The sequence below is a fragment of the Pan troglodytes genome, chromosome 9, assembly GCF_028858775.2.
Source record: "Pan troglodytes isolate AG18354 chromosome 9, NHGRI_mPanTro3-v2.0_pri, whole genome shotgun sequence".
Lineage (NCBI taxonomy): Eukaryota > Metazoa > Chordata > Mammalia > Primates > Hominidae > Pan > Pan troglodytes.
In genome coordinates, this window is record NC_072407.2 from 57,974,604 (window position 1) to 57,999,563 (window position 24,960).

Here is a 24,960-nt window from a genome sequence, read left to right on the forward strand (position 1 = left end):
TAACATACAGATGTCTTATTTACATGAAAATATAAAGGAACACATGCATATTGAACTGTCTGAAAACTCAAACAGTTCAATAATGTAAAAAATGAAAGAAAAACATAATAATCACTTTCCTATCTTTTCTTACAAACACACCATTGTTCTGTTTCTTATGATTCCTTCCATTAAAAATAATCCTATACCTATATTCACTTATAATTTCTATTTTGTTTTATGTTTGTAGTCACATAAAGGAATAGTATAAACATTGACACATAACTTTTTCCTTTAGAGAATAATATACTCTGACCGTCACTTCATGACAGCACTTACAAATGAAACCCCAGGATCTAGTCAGATTGGACGTAGATGATCTCACCATAGCAGTTACACTAGAGACCATGCCAGAAAACAGTCCTCTCCCAGGGAAGGTCAAAGCAGCCGGCAGTGTGAGAGGGTGAGATGAACGAGGTAACATCCGGGGTTCGCAATTGATTGAGCATGTGGCCAGAGACTGGGAGGTAGTAACTGAGAATGTCCTTAGGATTGCGACCAGTCCTGTTTTCCAAACTAGACCTAAAGAAAAACACAACTGAGATAACTTCCTTAGTGTTGCAACAATTCCCAGAACCATAGCTGATAGAGAACATCTTCCTCTTCCAGCACCCATTTTCTCACCCTTGATTTCTTTCACCCTTGGCCAGAACTTCAGTTGGTTTGGGTTGTCTGCCTTGTGGGGTGACTGAAAGCTTTATCTATAAGAGTTTGATCCCTAGTTGCCTTGTTCTTATTTACTGTAGTTGCCGCAATTGTCCAGTTACAGTTATCCCTGGTGTGCAAGTGCTAAGAGAGATTCCACTACATTCTCTGCATTCTGGATATAATCATCTCTGTCCTAATCCATTATAACAACACTAGCTACTCATAAAAACCAGAATCAAGTACCCTAGTAAAAATAGTAACTATTTTTTTTTTTGCGTGCCGGTCCATTTGTGTAAGGAGCACAAAATAGTGTTCCTGCTGTGTTCCTGGAAAATATCTTCTTCTCTCTAGAAACCAGGACTTCTGTCCTCATGAATCTGAAGACTAAGAAAGTGAGTTTCTGGGAGTGTAAAAAATAGAAAACACTCACTTTCACCCTTTGGATCTCAGAATGATGTATGGCAGGCAAATGGGGACTCCACACCACATATCAGGCATCGGTTCAGCATTCAATGCATACTCTGAATCCTGAAGACAGCATCCCGTCTCCTCCAGCGCTGACTTCTATCTAGTCCCTTGATTGAACTCTTAACAATCCTTTCCCCTCTTCTATGAAGCTAGAAGCTTACGGGTGATGGGCTATATGGTAAGATCAGTGAATTCTGAGATCATGAGAATATTTTATATCTCCTTTGCCCTAAAAGGTCCTAGGCAATCTTTAAGGGATATTATATCAATGTATCAATCTGTCTGCGAGTTGTCAAATGTTGGTGTAGATGAAGGCACTATGGAGATAGGAGGCAAATCTATGTCTACAGTGTCTATTGTTTCTGATTAGGAGCAATTGCTTTCACTTTCAGGGTGGAAGAGGTTTTGTATAATTAACCCGCTATCAGTCACATAAATATTTTCCCAGAGATAGGCATCACATTGAGTGCTCAGGCATGGATTCTGCTACTGGCATGTTGGACACTCACAGGGGGCAGACGGCAGATCAGGATTTATGGTAGGGAGCTCGTGTCTCTGAGCCCAAGCATAAAACATCCTTGCCAGTATAGACACTCTGTCCATGTGCTTATTGTGCCATCACTGGAATATCCTTAGGCTGGATCATGTCAGAGCACAGTCCATCCTCATGGTGTAGATAGTTAAAGCCTGTTCTCTTGTACATGCTTTCAAGTTAGTTCCAACTTCAATAGGTCTATTCACATAACTCTTTTCCAGATCGCTTGGTCCAGTCTTCTGACCTTCCAGACACTTGATCAACAAACTAGGCATTTACCACTGCTTCAAGTCAATGTATATTTATTACCCAGGACTCTTCCCCTTCTATACAAAGTTGAAACCAAGAATATTATTCAGGATTTTGTCCACTAGCAGAAATTCTCTAGGCTACATACCTTTGAGGCCACCATTTAGGGCTGGGATGTCATTTTAGGTTAATATCAATGTATTGTGGTGACTTGTTTGTGAACCTGAACAGAATCCTTTCCTCCTCTGTCAGATCATCTCAGAGCATTCCCTGTGAGGCCATATGTGTGACTTGAGGAAGAGGCATTGATTTAACAGAGATGAGTCATATGAGAGTCAGAACTATCCATTTGTTCCTGAACCACTCTTTTCTTCTGATCTGCTCAGGCCAAGCTTTTACCAGTTCAGGCTTGTATTTGTTAAATTCAGATTGTTTTATTCCAAGTATTATATTTTATTCTATTTATTTCATATATTAACATAAAACCTTGAAAAAATTTGATTATTCATTTTTTCCCATTCCTTTCTCTAAATTAGTGTCAAGATTATCTTTTTGAAAGCAGCCTTCCCATAGAATATAGGAAAAAATTTTTTCCTGCTTGTCAGAGGGAATATTTCAAGACATGATAAAAGGTATTAGCATCCTAGACAATATTATTCCCTAAAGTTTCCCTTATTTTGCATATTGAAAACAATTCCAATGTTGTAATAAATTTAACTTTTGGTTTGTCTATTTAGCCTACAAGAACAGTAAGTTAATCTTCCTCATACTCAGTAATTAGATACAAATGAGGATGTGGAGGTGCCTCAAGGACACCAAAGATATGAGGGAGAAAGAGGAAAAATACAAATGGATGGTGGAGAGGGTGATAGAAAACAGAAAGGCATTGGTTAAAGAAGCTGTGGATCACCAAGAAACACTTCTACTCCCACCAGTGATTTAAAGTTGCCCCTCCCTGCATTGGGGAACAAATTTTTCTAGCTTCTGTAATACACTTATAATTTATTTGCAAGTAGTATGCAGGAAAGGAAGTGTGATGTCTCAAAACAAGAGGTTCTAGTCTGTGGGATATAGACATCTCCCTCTGAGAACCCTCATATTTATAGCAAGTGGCCTGAGAATTAATATGTATACCAAGAACTTAATCTCACTTTTTTCAACTTCATTTCTATTTGTTTTATTAACTCAAGTTAGTAAAATAACACTTATTAAAACATTTTTATTAATATAATTTTATTCTACCAAATATGTATTGAATGCTTTTTATATACTAGGCTCTGTTTATCATTTTATAAAAGTTTGATCTTTTAATCCACATAAATATTCCATGAAGTAGGTAATAAAACTGAAAGAAAACTGAAACTCACAGAACTTAAGCAGCTTGCCCAGGTTGCACACTTATCTACCCTAAGAAAATGTTGAAAATGACAATTAATGGCTGGCATTAAATAATCAATTGCTATATAAGTAAATTAATAAATAAGACAAATGAAAACACAATGGAAGAGAGCTTGGATAATAGTTTATAACTAACTTTTCTGTAAAATTACCTATGCGATGGTTAAGGATATAAATAAAATATTCTTTCTGAACTACACTAAAACTAATTATTTAGAAGAATAGCAGTGTAAGTGAGGTCGGGTCTTGAGATACATCAAATGCTCCAGTAGAAATCTCTTTCACTGATACGACTTAGCACTTACAATCAACACGTCAAATGAGATGTTGAAAATGTCAGGATGCGCCTATTATACAGTGCAATATTTTTCATAATATGGTATGGAATGTAGTCTCAATAAGGAGAAAACGTGCAATCTTTGGTGGTCATTTGCTGTTTTTATGTACAATATCTAAATACTTTTGCAGATGCATCCTGCCTGCCTCGTAAGAACACTAACGTCAAGTTGTGGAAACTCTCTTGGTGGGCTCTGAACTCTGATTTTCCTCTAAGTAGCCGTAACTTTGACATTTTCAGTATATCTGTGTAATGTTTGGTTGGGTTAATTTCTTCCCAAGGGTGTTAATATGACTCTCGCTAGCTTGATTATAAAACAAGTCTCCTAGGAGTTAATCTTTGGATTGAAGCATTATTAGCAAACAAATGCAAAGTCAACACATTTTTCTGGACTATTGAGAGAAGTCATTTTCTTTTTCCTAATAGAGTTGCTGAGAGTACAGATACAGGACTCCTGCTTATAATCTTACCAAGAGTGAAAAAGGTCAACACAGAAGGAAGCAGAGCCAACAGATAATTAGAAGGAACCAGTTCTTATAATAAAATTTTAACAACAGAATGTACCTATTTTCAAACAATTTTATCATATTTGTTTTCTGTTATTGCTTTTTACATTTATTTAACTACTATAACAAATACATGTAAATTTACTATCCATACCAAAACTTAAACTGTTACCAAAAATTAAATCCATTTTTAACCTCTTTTCTATGCTATCCCCTGTCTTACCTGAAAGGTAGCCAATATCCTGATTTTGTTAATGCATAATTCTCTTATTGCTTAAAAATAAAATATATTTGCCTAAGATGGATATGTTTTTTAAAGATTTATCTGGTTTTGAATTTTAAACAATTTAACATACTATATGTAGAGTTTTAGGCATTGATTTTACTTTTTATTCAGCATTAAGTTATTAAGTTTTGTATTGGTTATTAAGCATAGTTGTAGATACATTTCATTGATATACAGTATTGTTTGTGTGATTATTTCAAAATGGGTTTATCTCTTACCTTGTCAATGAATAGTTGACTTCAATGAATAGTACAAATGTGGACATTTTTGGAGTGTTTGTGAACCAACTTAGTAAGTTGCCCATACTAGGAGAGAAGGATTGGGTAGCAGAATGTCCTGTTTTTGTTATTGTTTTTTTTTTTTGAGACTTTGTTATTGTTTTAATTAGAGGAACGGATAAATTTTTATTCCACAAGACAACCTGGGTTTACATTTTTTTCTGTCAATTTTAAAATGTCAATTTTTCGTCATTTGATCTAAGTGATATGGGGGATAAAATTTCTTGAACACTAAAATAAACTGGTATCCTGTGAAAATTTGTGATCTAGAAGGTTAGATTTGAGGTATTTGATTATGCTTCTGGTAATGAGAAACATATCTAGAAAAATATTCTCATCTACCTCTACACACCTACATTAGTTAAAGATCACTTGCATAAGTTAGGAGAGGCATAATAATGAAGAATCTTGGAATATTTTATATCTTAGAATTCTTTCATTCTCAGAATATAGCCTGGACACAAAAGCCCAGTCAAGTAGAATAAGATCTCCTGTCTGAAAAATTATGATGAGGTGTATCATCTTTACTTTCTTATTTACTTGTTTCACAGCTCAATAAATAGACTTCCAGAACCTTGAGCCTTAAATGAACGTGGTAGCTTCTATTGGCAGACTTTGTCTGCAGTTACTTTAGCCTATAAGAAATTCTTTAAAATGAAGACCTCAAAAAGGCTGGCAATCACAGACTAATTTGCCTTTTCATGATGGTTTCTGGGTAGCCTTGGTCAACCCAGCTTTACCTCACTTTTCTTGCTTGTGGTTTTCAGAAAAACTGTAGATTGTGCTGGAAATGCAACATTCTGAGATGAGTCACTGTGTGGAATAGCCCAGGCTATGTTTCTGCTCCTCCGAACAGGATGTCCTACAACACTTTAGCATTTCAGCCAGTTAGGTGTCCTTGGGGCATAAAATCCAGAGAGAACTTCTTTCAGCGTCCATCGGCTATAGGCAACATGAGGCAAACACAGATGAGATTCCATCTGCCCTTGGCAGCTTTTCTGAGCTTTAGGTGACTGACTTGCCATGAGTCCTAGATTTTACTGTCACTTGCAGGCTATCTGTGAGTAATAAAGTGTAAATGTTTTGTCTCATCAGACTCAGGCAAGTGGTGGAAATTACAGCCAAAGATGCAGTGGGCTGAAGTGTTCACACCCCTATTCCTGGTGGGTGACGTTGTGATAGTCTTTACTATCTTTTGCTCAGTGGAAGTCCTCCCTTGGGACTGATAGCCTGTGCACAGTGAATCTACTACATAATTTTCATTCTATTGCATCAGTTTAAAACTCAACATAATTTATTAGATTATATAGAGAGGTTAAATGCATAGGTCGAGTGTTTCTCTAGTGTGTAATTTATTGGAGCCTTCACTAGTCTTGCCATCGTATCTGAAACCAGAAAGCCTCCATTTATGTTTAAAGTCTAGGAAATTAAAACAAACAAACAAACAAATAAACAAACAAAACCCAGTTATTTGGAATCTCCAAATGTGTGGCCAGTGTCTGTATATTTTTAGTTTATTTTGTGGGCAAGCAGCCAGTATAGCAGTCATATATTTTCATCTAGAAAAAGAATCCTCCACCTTCTTACTTAGCATATGTGCATAGTGGAAAATTAAGGAGGTCATGTTGTGTGCTGGCTGCTGACATCCTGGGAGCTGCGAGAGGAAAGAGCCCCATAGTTCACAGTGTAGATTTTCACTTACCCTTGTACATGGTGCTGCACATTTAATCACTGCCCTTCACATTAATACCAGCAATTATTTAGTTCAACCTTTCAAAAAAATAAACCTCCAGTAGTTTGAAGGATAGTGTAAAAGAAATATCACTCAGCTGTGTGGAAAATAATGGCCATGAAATTCAATGGATATTTCACCACTACATTCTATAGAACCTGATGGTCCAAGCTTTTAGCATCTCAAGAGTTTTGCACGTGAATTAACTTGCTAGTTTTCTCTATCCCTACTCAGATGGCTACAAAACTTCCTCCACCCTGCTAAATCAGTTACCTGGTAATATTCCTCTACATTTCCAAAAATGTGTGAAAAATCTTTCAACCAACTGGTATTTCCTGTATCATCCATTTTGTCATTGTGAATTAACACATAATTTTCTATTTTACTCTTATGTTAATAACAATTTAGATGGCATAGGAAATACATTTTTACAGATAGTTCACCATATTTAGCAAAACTTCTATTTTAAAAGTATATACTTATTAGTTTTGTCATAATATAATGACATAAAAAGAAGAAAATCAAAAGTTGCATAATATCACCATGCAAATGAATTATTTACATAAAAATATAAAGGAACACACACATAAGTTTTGAAAATTCAAATATTTCAATAATGTGAAGAATGAGAAAATCCAATCATCTTCTTTTCCATTCTTAAAAAGGTACTCACCGTTAAACATTTCTTATCATTCTTTCTATTAAAAATAATCTTATGCCTTTATCCACTTGCAGTTTCTATTTTACACTGTGCTTATAGTCACTAAAAAAAAGATAGTCTAACGCTTGTCACATAACTTCCTCCTTTAAAGAAAGATGTATACTGACTATCTTTCCATAGCAACACTTAGAAATGAAACTCCAAGATCTTGTCAGTGGGTGCTCTGGACCCACCGCAGATACACTGGAGACTGTGTCAAAAAACAGTCCGCTCAGCTGGGCATGGTGGCTCACACCTGTAATCCCAGCACTTTGGGAGGCCAAGGTGGGCAGATCGCCTGAGGTCAGGAGTTCGAGACCAGCCCTGGCCAATATGTAGTGAAACCCCATTTCTGTTAAAAAATACAAAAATTAGCTGGGCGTGGTGGCACATGCCTGTAGTCTCAGCTACTTGGGAAGCTGAGGCAGGAGAATGACTTTAATCCAGGAGGTGGAGGTTGTACTGAGCCAAGATCACACCACTGCACTCCAACCTGGGCAACAGAACAAGACTCAGTCTCTCTCTCAAAACACAAACAAACAAACAAAACAAACCAACAAACAAACACTTTGGGAGGCCAAGGCAGGCAGATTGCCTGAGCTCAGGAGTTAGAGACCAGCCTAGGCAACATGGTGAAACCCTGTCTCTGCTAAAATATAAAAAATTAGACTGGCCCCTCAATGTTTGCCTGTGGTCCCAGCTACTCAGGAGGCTGAGGCAGGAGAATTACTTGAACCCAGGAGGCAGAGGTTGCAGTGAAAGGAGATGGCACCACTGCACTCCAGCTTGGGCGACAGAGTGCGAATCCGTCTCCAAAAAACAACAACAAAAAAAACACAGATGCCAAAGCATCTGGTAGTGTGAGAGGATGAGATGAACGTGATAGCAGCCAGTGTTCTCAATTGAGTGTGTGGCTGGAGTCTAGGTGGTAATAATTGAGAATCCCCTTAGAATTGTGACCAGTCATGTTTTTCAAACTAAACCTAAAGAAGGACACAGACCTGAGATACATTCCTTACTGCAGCAATTCCCACAACAATAGCTGATAGAGACCATCTCCCCCTAACACCTCTCATTCTAGATTTCTCTCACTCTTGGCCAGAATCTTCAGTTGGTTTGGATTGTCTGCTTTGTGCGGTGACTGAAAAATTTGTCTACAGGAGTTCTATCCCTTGTTCTTATTGGGTTGTAGTTGCTGAAAATGTCTAGTTACAGTTATTGTTGGGTGTGTAACTGCTGAGAGAGATTCCACTACGGTCCCTGTATTCCGAATACACTCATCTCTGTCCCAATCTATAGTGTCAACCCTAGCTACTCCCAACAACCAGAATCAAGTACCCCAGCCAGAACAATAACTCTTTTTTTAATCTGCTGATTTACTTGTATAAGAAACACAAAATAGTGATTTCTGCTGTGTTCCTGGTAAATATTATATTCTTCTCTAGAAACCAGGACCTCTGTCCTCATGAAACTGAAGACTAGGAAAGTGAGCTCCTGGGAGTAAAAACAACAGAAAACACTCTACTTTTGTCCCTTGGATCTCAAAATGATGTATGGTAGGCAAATGGGAACTACACACCATATATCAAATATCAAATATATGGTGTGTAGGGATCAGATCAGGATGCATATACAGAATCCTGGGAACAGTATCCCATCTCCTCCAGAGCTGACTTCTAGCTATTCCCTTGACTGAGTTCTTAACAGACCCTTCCCCTCTTCTATGAAGCTGAATGCTTATGGATGATGGGCTACATGGGAAGATCAGTGAATTCTGAGGTCATCGGAACATTTTACATCTCCTTTGCCCCAAAATGGGCACCAGATCCTAGGCAATGTTTAAGGGATATTACGTCAACGTATCAGTCTGTCTGCAAGTTGTCAAATGTTGGTATAGATGAAGGCACTGTGGAGATGGAAAGCAAATCTATGTCTACTGTATTTATTGTTTCTGATAAGGAGAAATTGCTTCCATTTTCAGGATGGAAGAGGTCTTATATAATCAACCCGCTATCAGGCACATGACTATTTTCCCAGGAACTGGCATCACACTGAGTGTTCTGGCACGGAATCTGCTACTGGAAGGTTGGACACTAATAGGTGGCAGAAGGCAGATCAGCATTTGTGGTAGGGAGCTCATCTTGCTGAGCCCAGGCATAGCTCACATTCTTGCCAGTACAGACACGTTCTGTTCATGTGCCTTTTGTGCTGTTAATGGATAACATTAGGATGGATAGGCAGAGCATAGTTCATCCTGATCATCTGGATAATTAAATTCTACTCTCTTGTACATCTTTTCTAGTTAGTTCTCACTTGTATAGGCCCACTTACACAAGTCTTTTCTAGACCACTTTGCTCACACTTTTCATCTTCCAGATGGATCAACAACCTAGGCACTTGCTACTGCCCCTGAATCAATGTATATCCATAATCCAAGGCACCTCTCTCTCTTCATACTAGGCAGAAAACAAATTTGTGACTAAGGACTTTGTTCACTAGCATAATTTTTCCATGCTACTTATCTTTGAGACCACTTTTGAATTATACTGTGATGGGCAGCTCTTCCTTACAGATTAATGCCCATGTATTGAGTTGACTTGTCTGAAAACCCAACCAAAATCCTTTCCTCCTCTGTCCATTCATCACAGATTACTGCCAATGAGGCCATACACATGAGTTTGGAAAGAGGCATTGATTTAACAAGAGTGAGTGATATGAGAATTAGAATCATTCATTTGTTCATGTATTACTCTTGCCTTCTGACCTGCTTAGGTCAACCTCTTACCATTTCAGGCTGTATATCCATCAGAACTTAAGATTTGTTGAATCTGATAATATCCATTTCATAATGTGTAGTTGAGGTTGCAAAGAATTTTAGTATTCCTGATCGGTCACTCAGTATCTTTTGTATGTGCTATTTAAAAATAGCTGATTTTGTCTTCTGTATTTATAAGGATCGATAAGTATGCATTTACCTGCTGTCAAAATTTCTGCGATCAATCTAAGTGTAAAGTACTCAGGAAAAGGAGCTGTGATTGAGACACCATCATTACCCACTATAATCCATTTGATTTCAGCAGAGACCAGATGAGTTAATAAAAGAGACAAAAGGTGACAGCCATCTCCACTGCAGAAATATACTTTTTATCCAAACATCTCCATTGCTCTATTCAAGTTCCTTTCTTCTGCATTATTTGGAAATGTCACTAAAATAATTCATATCTGTGATGTAACTATTTCTGTTTCAAATCCTAAAAAGATTTCCCTGGGTTATCACATTCCTTGTTTAATCTGTTAATATTATCAAAGTTTCTACCATCAACTTATTGCACTCTGTATTTCTAGCTCACATAAATATCTCTACCTTAATTTGAGCTATCTATCTTGTAGTCATAGTAGCCCTCTCTTATAAACAAATTACTATAATTGTTGATTCAAGAGAAACATTAATGCTTCCCCAAATTAGAAGAGATTCCATTAAAAATAAAAAGTAGATTTTACAAAAAGAATAACTATGTGACTACAACTCCAGCAGTGAGAGTCTCCCTAATATCAATAGCTCTTTCAGAAGGGTGGATTTTCTCTCTGGGTTCTGTCACTGTTTTAGAAAGATCTAGGTAAACTTATGAACACTTATGATAAGATTTCAGTATATCGCTCAAGAAATTGAAAGGGAGATTACTTAAGTCATATATACTGTCCCTTACAACAAGAAGCTTCTACACTTATTTAAATCTGGTACTTTCTGCTGAGTCAGGAAGAACAACTAAGTTGATCATCAGACATGACAAAACCAAAGTATCTAATAAAGAAAACCATTAAGAAGAGGGAAAATCTGTCAGACTGTGAGTATATATATGGGTAACTATTAGCAGGGAACTCCAGAAGAAGTCAACATGGAGAAGAACAGACAAACATCAGACCAAAGCCATAAATGACATTTGGCAGTCAGGAGAGCCAGAAACACAGCAGTAAAGGAAATGAACTTTATGTATCTCTTTGTACCTCATGCTGTCTCTTCCTCACATAAAATTGACTCAACACTAATCAATGTTATTTATCCACACTGTCTCTTTTCCTGAAGGAACTAACACTCATGCTCCAAGAGTTACATTAAATCAACAATAAGGAGATAATAGTCTCTATTGACTTCTTCCAGGTCATTCCAAACTATAATGAAGAATTTGGGACCTTCATTCACGTTTTTACATCTGAGATCAATTTCTTGCTCCACAACTTTCTCATGGCACTTTTCACTTCTGCGTTCCTCAGCGTATAAATCAGAGGGTTGAGCAAAGGTGTTCCAAGTGTATAAAACACAGCTATCATCTTATCCATGGGGAATGTGGTTGCAGGGCGTGTGTATATAAATATGCAAGGTCCAAAGAACAAGATGACCACAATAATGTGGGAGACACAGGTGGAAAGTGCTTTCTTTCTTCCTTCAGCACTGTGGTTTCTCAGAGAATGCAAGATGATGGCATAGGAGAACATCAGCGTGACAAAACTCAGTGTACAAATGGCCCCACTGTTGGAAACCAGGAGTAGGTTGACCACATAGGTGTCTGAACAGGCTAGTTTCAACAAGGGCTGCAAGTCACAGAAATAGTGGTCAATCACATTGGGGCCACAGAAAGGCAAACTCAAGGCAAGAAATATCTGAGCTAAAGAATGCACACAAGATCCCATCCAGGCCACAGCCACCAACACACCACATACCCGGTGGTTCATGATGGTCATGTAGTGCAGGGGCTTACAGATGGCCACATAGCGGTCAACAGCCATGAGGATAAGGATGAAAATCTCCAGGCAGCCAAAGAAATGGAATGTAAAGACTTGGATCATGCACTCGCTGAAAGAGATAGTGTTATTCTTTGAAAGGGCATCCGCAATCATTCTAGGGGCTATGGAAGTAGAGAAACAGGTATCAGATAAGGACAAGTAGAAAAGAAAGAAGTACATTGGGCTCTGAAGTGTCTGGCTGGTCTTGATGGTAGTAATAATCAACAAGTTACCCAACAATGTCCCCAAATAGAAGAAAAATATAATAACAAACACTATTTTCTTCCATAAAGGATCCTGTGTCAACCCAAGCAAAATGAACTCAGTCACATTGTTATTCAGTTGCATGGTTTTCATGAATGAGAAGAGGCAAATATGAAATTTTTTATCTGAAAAAAAGAGTTAATTTATTGTACGCTATGTGATGTTATTCAGCATTTTATGCAAAATTGAATATTTCTCATCAGAGACATTTTATTAGTGGTTTCTTAATAAGTCACTTCAGTACTTTGTTTTTCAATTTTAATGACCATTTCATAGGGTTACTATGAGTCTCAAATATGCTTACGAATATCATACTTTGCTGTAGCATTCTTCACATACAAGCCCTTGTTAACTTTGGCATCATTCTGATTATTTTTTCCAGTTCAATGTATGTAAAATGGTATGGATCTATTGTAAATTAACTTCATTTTTTTCCACTTTCAATAAATATTAGCATCTATTTTTTGCATGGTTTATCACTCAGCATTTAGGATATAGTAAACTGCCCTTGGAGATCTATGATATAAAGTCCCACACCACCACCATCCCATAGAGAACGTCTTATTTATACATAGTTTATAATTACAGATTCATATAGATATATAATATTTATAAATACATAATAATCTCAACTTCTATGCAAAATTTCCCCCAGGTATTCCAGGTTAAAAAGAGGCTAAGGAAACACCTACAACCTCTAATTAATATGCTTCTACCTTGAAGCATCATTATGATTGTACTGATGTGTACTAATAAATTCAAATGAATATTCTTTGATAGTTGGTAATATTTTAAATTCTGCATTTCTAATTTTCTCCTTCTTATTTATTAAAACACCTCTTGGAACACTCAGAATTCCTGAGTTTACATTTATATGAGAAGAAATGAGAATGGGGTATTATTACTCACTAGTTTATGATTTCACAATTTAAGTTTTCAGCTTGAGCATTTTGTAACTGGGGTGGTTTGGAGGGATGTCACCAGAAAGTTAGTGTAGGCCCGGGTCATAGTCGTAATCCCCAGCAGGTTTTTTATTATCCATGTATCTGAAAACCCCATGTTCCTAGAGCAGAGCAGAGATTCAGAAGAGGGAGGAAAACGTGGTTTTAGAGAAAAGAGAGATTATAGTTAGTCGGTAATTGACTTCTTCAATTTTTTTTTCCAGAAAAGTCAATGATCATTCAACTTTGAAATGTCACTTCTTTCAATGAAGATTTGTTTATTTTAATGTGGAAAAAATATTACCATGAGGCTTCACTTTCAAGAACAAAATATTTACTCGAGATCTTTCTTGTTAAGATGTTATTGGAAGGTACATATATAAATATCAAAATATAACCGGAAGTGTAATTTATTTAACTATAACCTAGAAGACATACTTAACCCATTGTATTTCTCCCCAATTCCATCCTTACCTTCAAAACGTCGTGTTGAAAGTTGTGAGTTGGCCAAGGCAAATAGTATGATAGATAAAACAGATACAGAATTCCCCTTATATATATTTCTTCCTCCCCTGGATAAATTTTACTCTCCTGAACAGATTTGAAATATACCTTATTTTCCTCCAAAAAAAAAAAAAAGGAAAATGATGAAGTTATTCACTTTGGAGTGCTCAGAATAAAAAGTATATGTATCTTTGGATTCTATAACCTCTGAAAAGTGCCTTAAACTATAAGGGAACTGAGTTGGTATGTTAATCATTACAATAAGCTTATTTTTTCCTTATTCATTTAAAACAGTGATCCATCTTAAAGTATTTGTACTTGAGAAAAACATGGTAGACTTTGGAGGCAACGGTCATTTTCATCTCTAATATTCTATGATTTTGAGCATTCTGTTGAGTGTACAGCTGTTGGTCTTCATATTAGCAATCCCATCAGGTTATTTCCAGAACAAGATTATTAGTATTATACATTTGGACATAGTTTTTTAGGTAAATTAAAATTATATACATATAATTTAACTTTTTTTACTTTATTATTTTAAATTATATATAGTTTAAAATTATATATAATTTAATTATAGTTAACTAACTATAATTAATTAACTAATCATTATAAATCCTCATCAAATATTTATTCAATAGTTTAATCAATAGTCAATATCTGTCTTCCTCTCTGGAATTCCTTTCCATTTCTAGCTACTTCAACCATCTTGAAACTTCAAGACACAACTGTGAAGAAACGTCCTGTAAGTGGCCTTCAATAATTGTCTTGCAATAAAGAAAATTACCTCTGCTGCTTTTTAAGGCCTACCATTATACTTTTTCTTATACCATTACACATAATTGCTTAAAGACAATTATTTGTGTACTTCTTTTAGCTTCCTTCTTGGAATAAGAATATTGGAAAGCTAGGTTTTCTCTGGATATTACTTTCCACTGTACCAAATCCAGTGTCTAGTATAATATAGGTGCTTGGTGTTTTTGACTTGAGCATTCTCTCTTACCTCTAAAAATGTAATAGTACTATTGGTTATTTTAATATTATTCTGATTGCAAAACACATTCACATCATTAATTTACTTGAGCTATTAAGAATAGTAGACTGACAAATATGCTCCTCACTTAAAATGCCAAAAAAAAAAAACCAAAATAAAACAGCCTGAGATCAATTTTAAATAACTCAGTCAAGTAGCTCCATGACCTGGAGTAGAAGATGTTCTCTGCACGGCATCACATGGCCATGGAAGGCTTTGGGACTCTGACTCCCATAAAAATGATCATCTCAAGAATTTTTTTTCTTTATATGAATCCTTGGCCCTTAAGAGATGCAAGGAGAGCCTTTACATTTCTCATAGCCTCCTGATAGTAATGCACACTTTTGTGCATATGTGTGTGCATGATTCTACATTCACTTTTTTTCCAGAGAAGTATTAACAGCTTTCAAGTTCTCAAAGAAATCAGACACAAAAGTGGGTTACAATGGTCTGGAGACAAAGCAGCACCAGTAATATAGCATATCTTCTAATAACTACTGCATTTTCTTCAATTTCTCAAACAAGAGTAGCTAACTTTAAGATGGCTGGCTACACTGGTCAAACAATAATAAGCAGGCAATGGAGGTTTTGGAGGTAACAGAGAAGAGCTGAAAGAAAAGCAACCAGGACATCGTGGAGGACAAATGAGGGTAGACTTCAGGGTTAGGAGGCTCCTTCTATGCTTCTATGTGGTATTGCAGAGGCCACAGCAAGAAGCAATGTTTTCCTTAAGGATTCTCTTAAACTACCCAGCCCTTCCTAAATCAGTTTTATACTCGACTTCTATAGTTGAGAGAATCCCTATTCTCATTTATTTCTAGGCATAATTTACCATTCTCTGCGGTAAAGAAAACAGGTTGTCCCAAGCTGCTGTATCCTTCCAAATGCCAAATTCAAGCCTGATATAATCTGTCCTCCTTGGGCGCCTCACTCTAGTCAGTGAATCCCATGATTCCTGTTATCCAGCCAAGGGATGCCCTGAAAAACCACCTGGCCTGAGAAACGAAAGGTTGTCATGCAATTCAACACCCATTACCTATGCTTCCTATATCAGGTTGTTGTTCCAAATGTCATATAATTAATATTTAATTACCTCTCTTTCCAAATCTTACTAAATAGATAGCAGGAGAATAATGGAGTTATGAGGGTGTTAAACATGACACATGGGCAAAGGCTGGGCAGGGAGAAATATTGAACAAGAGGGAAGATTTTTTTAACCCAAAATATTATCAACCACATTCCTACCACATATATAGCATATTATTTTTCATCTTCAATATTTAACATTAACCTCCACATTTTCAGGTTTGCTCTAAACATTTCCTGAGGAGTAGTTATTTAACTTTTCATATGAAATCTCAAATGTGTATCAGTTACAAATTATATTATGGTACCTTTTAAGAAACAAGGAAGGGGCAATAATTCTATGCTGTGGTATACAGTATGCTCTTCAAATTTGTCACTGGGAGGAAAGTTTGGCATTCTCCAGAAACTTTGTTAAGGTCACTATTCTCTATTAGCCTTTTCTCTAGTTGTTTAACAGGCATAATCTTTCCTAAGTCTCCAGTACTCATCAACCTTTAGTGAGTGCTTATCTTGCACAGGTACCTTACATTTAAAAACAAAATAGTGAACTTTTATTCACTCTGCCATCTCAAGAAACTGTACTAAACCTCAAGACAAGGAAAGTATCCTTTTCTCCCCACACAAAAATGATGGCTTTTCATATGACTAGCGCTCATAAAATATTTTTTGAGTTCAAAAGATGATTTTATTCCAAAGGTGATGTATTATTCCACATTAACAGTAAACCTTTAAATTTTGGGTTGTTTTTTTCCTGCCATTTTTTTTTCTCAGAGAATTTGAGAACTGTACAGTTGCAAAACATAGAAATATATTTTTAAATTATTTTGAATTAATCTGTAATAACTCTCTGAGCTCACAAAGATGAAAATAACCTATCACTTACATGTCAGAAGAGTCTCTAAATTAGTCTTGCCCGTACATCCCTTTTTGAAAGCAGCCTTCCCATAGAATATGTTTTAAAATGTTTCTTTCTACAACCTTGAGGGAATAGTTTAACACATAATGACTGAAGAGAAGAGCATTCTAGAGAGAATTATTCCCTAAAGTTTTTCTTTATTTTGCCAATCAGAAACTTCTCAGGTGTTGGGATAAATTTAGCTTTTGCTTTGTGTATTTAGTCAAAACAAAAAAGTTAAACTAACAAGTTAACAACAAGTTAACCCTTCTCATATCCAGTAACCAGATAGGTGCAAGGATGTGGAGGTGTTAGGTGCTTCAGGCACACCAAAGGTACCAGTGAAAAAGAGGAGAAATATAACATAGGTGATGGAGAGGGTAAGACAGAACAGGAAGAAGAAAAAATAGCATCATTGGTTAAAAAAAAAGTGGTTCACCAAGAAATAACTCTGCATCCACCCAGTGCCCTAACTTGCCACTCCCTGAATTAGGAAACGAACTTTTTTTAGCTCCTGTAACACACTTGTAGTACATTTGCAAGTAAAATCTAGAGAAGGCAGAGTGGTGTTCTGAAACTAGAGATTCTATTCTGTGGGCTACAGACAAACCCCCACCAATGAACCACAGATTTATAGCAAGTCACCTGAGGATTGATATATATGATCAGCACTGAATCTCATACTTTTTTTCAAATTAATTTCCATTTTATTTACTAACTCATGTTAGTAAATAAAAACATGTATTAAGGAATAAACTTTGTTGGAATAATATTACTTCACCAAATTTTTATTGAATACCTTTTATATACTTGGCTCCGTGCTTGTCACTTTACATAAGTTATATATTTGAATTCACATAACTATCCCATGAGTTATGTGTTAATGTTAACAAGAAGAGTCAAACTCTGTAAAACATTTTAAGAGATTTATTCTGAGCCAATTATGAGTGACCATGGCCTGTGACACAGCCCTCAGGAGGTCGTGAGAACATGTGCCCAAGGTGGTCGGGGAACAGCTTGGTTTTATATATTTTAGGGAGGCATGAGACATCAATCAAATACATTTAAGAAATACATTGGTTTGGTTCAGAAAGGCTGGACAACTCAAAGTGCATACTTCCAGGCTATAGGTAAATTTAAACATTTTCTGGTTGTCAATTGGTTGAGTTTATCTGAAGACTTAGGATCAATAGAAAGGAATGTTCAGGTTAAGATAAAGCATTGCGGAGACCAAGTTTTATTGTGCAAAGGAAGCTCTCAGCAGACTTCAGAGAGAGCAGGTTGTAAAATGTTTCTTATTGGACCTAAAAGGGTGCCCAGCTCTTAGTTGATTATCTCCTGGACCTGGAAAGGAAGGAAGGAAAATAAAAGTGAAAAGGATATTCTTTATAAAATGTAGATGTTTCCCACAAGGAACAGTTTTGCAGTGCCATTTCGAGATATGACAGAGAAACATGTTTTGGGGTAAAATATTTTGATTTTCTTCCTTGTTATACCAGAGTCGATTGGAAAGTAAGTCATGACATACAGGGTCAAATAAAGCCCTTCTGATGAGAATTTATGGTTTGTAGGGCATGACTCCCCAGACCCCCTAGATAGAAATTTGAGTAAGATTAAAATATTAGAGCTTAGTCCTCAGTAATAACATTTCACATGAGAGAAAACTGAAACTCACAGAAGCTAAGCAGCTTGCCCAGGTTACATATTTAGTAAGTTCAATATTAAGATCTGTACCAATTACTGTTTTATTCTGTGTTTTTTCCTCTTTCCACTTTTTTTATACTAGCCTAAGACCAGAGAGTACTAGAAAGTGATGATGATGAATGATATTCAGAATGGCTGAGTAGTGGTATCTCAGGTTGAGGATCTTAGAATAAAAGTAAGGTAATGAGGACAGGTTGAAATTCAGGCAACCATGGCATATACAAGTAGAAATATTCAGTAGACCGTTGAATTTTTTTAAGTATAAATTTCAAGTCAGTACTGCAGAATTTGATTTGGAAATCATTATTTGTAAATGACAGTTTAAATCATGAGGTCGTGTGACGTCATCCAAAAGAAACAGAGAGACTGAAGAATTGAGCCAGAACCAAAATGTTGTGTTGCACCAAAATTTAAAAGAACAACCGAAGGATCTCAATATACATGTTCAAAGGATCGTAATACAATCATGAAAATATAAAACCCAATGAGTAGACTTTCAGCAAGCAGTGTGTGAGTTCTGTGCATAAGATCACATGAGCATGACAGCCTGAAATTCACACACATACAAGTCCTGATTGAGGTGATCAATTACTAGAGAAATTTAAAATAGGAAAATTTTATATAAGGCCAGAAACCAGGAAAGAATTTTTATTTCATCCTCAAACTCTTAGCAGTACTATAAATTGTAAGCATTTGTTGAGGGTAGGAATCATGACTATCTTGTTCTCCATCATATCTACCATAATAAGCACTTGTAAACCACAATTTATAGTATGTAAGTAATAATCAATAGCAATGATTGATGAGATACCATTATGGATTAACAAACCACCACTAAAGAATTTACTCATGTAACCAAATACCACCTGTACCCTAATAACTTAAGGGAAAGTACTAAAGAAACAATAAATGAAATGAAATAAACTAATAAAAATGGGAATAGAAATAATAAAAAATCAATAGTAAATGGATGAATGAATAAAACAAATAAAATCAAATTTAAAAATATGAAATATATACTTATATTTTCTGTAAAACTACCTCTGTAATGGTAAATAAAAGAATCTTTTCTATTTCTTTCTGAACTGCACTAAGACCACTAATTTATAAGGCAACAGATAGAAGTGAGGTCTGATCCTCCAACACAACAAATACTGCTTCAGGAATCCCTTTCATAGAAGTGATTTACTGACACAATCAATAGCACTGGGAGACCTCAAGCCTATTATGGGGACATTGAAAATGTTGGTTGTCTCCATGGTAGAATATAATTTTCATGATGTGTGGAATGTAGTATCAATAAGGAGGATGCATTCAACCTTTGCAGGACATTTATTATTTTGCCGCACAACATCTAAATACTTTTGTGGGTACATCCAACATACTTCATAATGGTGGCTAAACCAGAGTTATAAAAACTGCCTCAGTGAGCCCTGATTTTCTGTGTCTGACAGGAGCCCATTTTCCTGCTTCGATAACAGAACCCTGATTTTCCTCTGAAAAACCACAACTTGCCCAAATTCAGTATATGAGGTTTGGGTAGTGTTGTTTCTCAAAAATGGAAATATGGCCCCTGCTTGGTCAATCAGAAAACATATATACAAAGCTGTGATGATCAGATCAGGAATCTAGCAGCAAATGAGATGTAAATTCAATGCTTTCACTTGAAATATTGAGAACAATTGTTCTTTTTTTTTTTTTTTTTTAAAAAAAAGGAGTTTCTGAAAGTACAGACCCACAATTCTTGCCTGTTGTCTTACCAGGAGTGGAGAAAGCCTGATCAAAAATGGAACTAATACAGAAGAAAGCAGAGTCAACAGACAAGCAGAAGGAACCAGTTCTAGCAATGTCAACTGTAGAGTTCACCTCTTTCCAAACTACTCTATTTTATTTATTTTATATTATTGCTTTTTCTACCTTTGTTTAAGTAGTACAGCAAACACTTGTAAATTTATACCCATCTCCAAAATTAAAATGTTACTAATGATTAAATCTATTTTAATCCCTTTCCTATTCTCTAACTTGTTCATGTATAGCTATCTTCCTTTTTAAAACTAAATTATCTTTCTCACATATGTATGTTTTTTTATTTTTACCTGGTTTTGAATTTTAAATAACTTATCATGCTGTATGCAGAATTTTCACTCAATATAGTTACTAAGTTTTGTATCCATTGTTGAATGTAGTTATAGAATTATTTTCACTGCTATATCATGTTTTATTGTGTGATCATTTCAAAACATGCTTAACCATTATCCTGTCAATATTTGACTACTATAAACAGTACAACTATTAACTTTTTTTTTTTTTGAGTTGGAGTCTCTCACTGTCGCCCAGGCTGGAGTGCAGTGGCACAATCCCAGCTCACTGCAACCTCCGTCTTCCAGATTCACATGATTCTCCTGCCTCAGTCTCCCGAGTATCTGGGATTACAGGCACACACCACCACATCCAGCTAATTTTTTTGTATTTTTAGTAGAGATGGGGTTTCACTACGTTGGTCAGCCTGGTCTTGAACTCCCGAGCTCGTGATCTGCCCACCTGGTCCTCCCAAAGTGCTGGGATTACAGGTGTGAGCCACCGCACCCAGCCAACTATGAACATTTTTTAACATGTCCCCTCGGAATGAAATTGACAGGAATGCATTACAGGATATCCCAATATTCAGCATTATAAGATAATATTATGACATTTATACAAGCAGCCCAGGAAATACAATCGCACTACGTGCAAAAACAGAAGAGGGCTGGAGTATTTGCAAACAGAACTAATAATCTCCACATTATAAGGAAAGAATTAAATTGAAGAATGCTCAGTTTTGTTATTGTTGTTTTTATTAGGTACATGGATAAATTGGTAATCCACAAAAAACATGGGCTTGTTTTATCAGTCAATTTTAAAATGTCAATACTTAGTCACTGGATATGTGTCATATTTAGACTAAAATAGATGTCTAAATAGATATCTAGTAAAAGAAGTAGAATTTCTTTGAGCCATAAAGATGTCACTTCACTTGTTAAATAGTATTAAACTATGTCATCTGGAAAGTTAGATCTGAGCCATATGATTATGCTTCTATTAATAGCAACCACATTTTCAAAAATATTTTCTTCTACCACTATATACTGGAATTAATTAAAGATGACTTGCAGAGGTTAGCAAAGGCATAATAATAAAAATTTTAGAAAACGTATGATATATTAGGGTTCTTTGTTTCCTAGGCTATAGCCTGGACTCAAAAGCCTGGCCAAGGAGAATAAGATCTCTTGCCTGGAAAATAGCAATGAGCTGTTCTCTCTTACAGGTTTGCCAGACATCTCAATAAATAGATGAACTTCCAGAACTCTGAATCTTAAGCAGATATGATTGACAGATTCTACTGACAGACACTTTGGCCTCAAAGATAGATTTACCTTTATCCTATTTGATAATTAATATAAAACCCAATATAATGTATTAGATGATGTATAAATGTCAGTTGCATATATCAAGTGTTTCTCTAGGGTATAATTTATTGGGGCCAGGAGCTATGCTGAGGTGATGGTGATGATGCATTCTTTAGATCAGCCCTGCTTACAGATTCCTTGGAACTTCAGCCCCTGCCTCTGGCTCATGAAGCAGGTAAAGGAAAAATGCATTCCCTGAGGTTTATGGCAAACTGTGGTCAATATCTCCTTCCAACATGGTCTCTTGGTCTCCAAGGCTGATGCCATATTTTAATTATTCGAATGTTTGCTGCCAAAACTGCTTCTATGCTAATTGGCACTGTTGTTTACCAACTCTCCTGTGATAACTTCTAGCAGCCAATAATTTCTTGGTCAGAAGCTTCAGAGATGAATCTGAAGCTTTGGTGACTATTGAGCCACCAAAAACGGTCCCTACTACCAGGCCCCAACTCCCCTAACATAGTAAATATTCCCTGAAATCATTACATCAGCTGCCTTCATGGTGTTTCTCTATCCAGTAACCTACCCAGTCAAGAATTGTGCTAACGCCTCGTTTGTTTCTCCCAGTCTGTGAATTCACACCAATTCTCTGCCTTTGCACAGGGTATATTCCTGTTAACATTTTATCCCCTTCCTTTTATGCAGATCAAATGCATAGATCTCCTCTCACTCAAGACCTTCATGTCTCTTCAAAGTTTCCATTAATTATACATATGGTACCTGTGGGTACCTTTTTAGTGTATAGACAATTATTTCTCAAATTTGAGTATCTTGTAGCAGACTTTTAAATAGCAATGCTCTGAAGTTGAACTTCAGCCTTAGTATTTAGCCAAAGTAATTTGTCAGCTTAGAAGTCAGCATTGGAAAGGCTAAAGAGCTAAATGACTACATCCATGTCATTTCTGACATTTCCGTCCTTCATGGATATGACCATGTAGTACCCACCAAGTGGTTACCAACAAGTACCCACAGGTACCACGTATAAATTAGTCATGGCAATCAGACTCACTGTTAAAATATGAATGTTGACTCTCAAATATTGATTTCAAATCTTGATAAACATTCTAGAGTAACTTGGAGAGAATATCTCTTATTTGTTTGCCTTTTACATTTTGGTTTTCTTTTGGATATCAAACATTAACTAGATTTACATATTTATAATATCAGTTATTATAATGCTAACCTTTTTTCCAAAATGAGAACACATAAATGACAGCCACAGCTGCAACTGATGCTAAATCCCTTTAGTAATAAGGATAAATAGGGTCACAAAGCAAAATGAAATTGCCCAATTTTTAAAACTTTACATCTCATATAGAATAAAATCTTATTTTTTTCTTGTTGCCTTACACAAGTTAATAAAATTACCTGACAGGACTAACATAGTTCTGTACTATTTTTAAGTGTGCATGCACATACACAGAACCCATTAAGATATCTGAAATTTATCTTTCAATAATATTTTTACTCTTTGTTTGGTTCGGACAGTTGTAGAGAATGATGGCCATTAGAAGGGATCTGGATGATTTTCTCCAGTAAGATGTTGAAGAAATGTTTCCAGGATAGGGCAGGAAAGGGGAGAGGGAGAAAGAAGAGTTAGGAAGCAGGATACTGGGTCAAATTAAGAATGCAGTCTTTGGAGGAAAGGAAAATAACTTCTTCATCCACGGGAATGGTGAATGCTCTAGGTGCCCGTTCTGGTACCCACCAGGATTTCCAAAATGATGTCTCTTGATTGATTTTCGGCAGAGAAGGCCACAACAGAAATTAATCTAGGGTTTCCAGCTACTGAAGAACTAACAATTATCCAGATTTCTATTCTTCCTATGTGGATCAGACAAGGTTGCTGAGTATGTAGGGGAGGCCACTGTCATATCAGAGGTGTAAGTGGTGTATGGTTAAGTCAACCGATTAGGGATAATATCTGAAATCAGCTTTGTGAGGTGTACTATGTGGGAGCTGAGGCCTCTGGGAATGTGGGGTCAGAGCTTCTTCCATAGGTCATAGAAATCAATAAGGAAATGTGCTTTGAGATAGGAGTCAACTATATTTGAGTGTAGAGCTGTTAGTTTCCTTCTGGGTCACCTTGGTATTAGCTTTGGCAAACTCTAGCCTCAGGATCTCTGGGTTCTCAGTATGGGAGCAGATGCCATGCAACCCATATTCGGCCACTTCTGCTTTCACTTCAGCCACCCAAGGTGACAGTCTTGGTTGCCTGAATGTAATCCTGATCAATAACATTGGTTAACTTATTTTTCTTGAATGTTTTTAAAAATTCCTACTCTTTGTGTTATTATGTCTGAATTTTTGAAAACTACAATTTATTATGTACATCATTTTGGATATTTTTCTTCTAATATTTTTGTGATGATGGGGTGGGAATTCTGTTTTTACTTTTATTGCTATCCTATGTGAAGAATTTCTTTAAAAAATGTGTTTTCTTGAAGGATTCCTGACCTAAATGAATTACATATTTTAAAACGAAATAAAATGATTAACAATATTTTTATATTTTAAATTTCAATATTATATAAAGATTAGACTTTTGACATGTTAGCCTCAATTATTCTCCTTGATTTAAGATTATTTAAATAAAGAAAATTCTTGACTGAAAAAGTCTCTAACATTCTTCGCAAAATTTTATGCAACAAACAAAAATTCTTGTTTCATGAAAGGGTCATATATGCAAAGTGACTTCCAAACACAGAACGAGCTGAGAAACCAAAGAATGAGGGAAACAAATTCAGCTTGTTGGTAGAAAGGTGATTTATTGGGGAAACTTACAGGCATAAACATGATGTTGGGCAGCCACAAGACAGATAAATCTCTACACCAAAATCCCCAAGACCCAGGGCTTATATCTTGGAGAAAAATATATGTGCTCTGGAAGGGATATGTAGGTGACTAATAGAATCTACAAGCATCACAGCCTATGATGTATTCAACAGTATCAAGGGTTGTCTTAGAAGAAAGGTGAAACTTACAGTGAACAGGCGTTTCTACATAAATAATAATACATCAGCTAGACATCTTGGAGGCATTCTCAGACTTGGGGTTAATCAGCAGTTACATGAAGGATTAGCATCTAAAATAGAGTCATTCTTGTTCCCACACCTTTAATACTGCATT

At 36.1% G+C, this 24,960-nt stretch overlaps 1 protein-coding gene across 1 annotated transcript; it reads right to left on the bottom strand.

The window, feature by feature from the left end:
• Nucleotides 1–11,373: 11,373 nt before the first annotated feature.
• Nucleotides 11,374–12,306, bottom strand: LOC466888 (olfactory receptor 4C16-like). Its single transcript, XM_016922369.2, has one exon. The coding sequence runs from the start codon at nucleotides 12,304–12,306 to the stop codon at nucleotides 11,374–11,376; it is 933 nt and encodes a 310-aa protein (XP_016777858.2).
• Nucleotides 12,307–24,960: the final 12,654 nt, after the last annotated feature.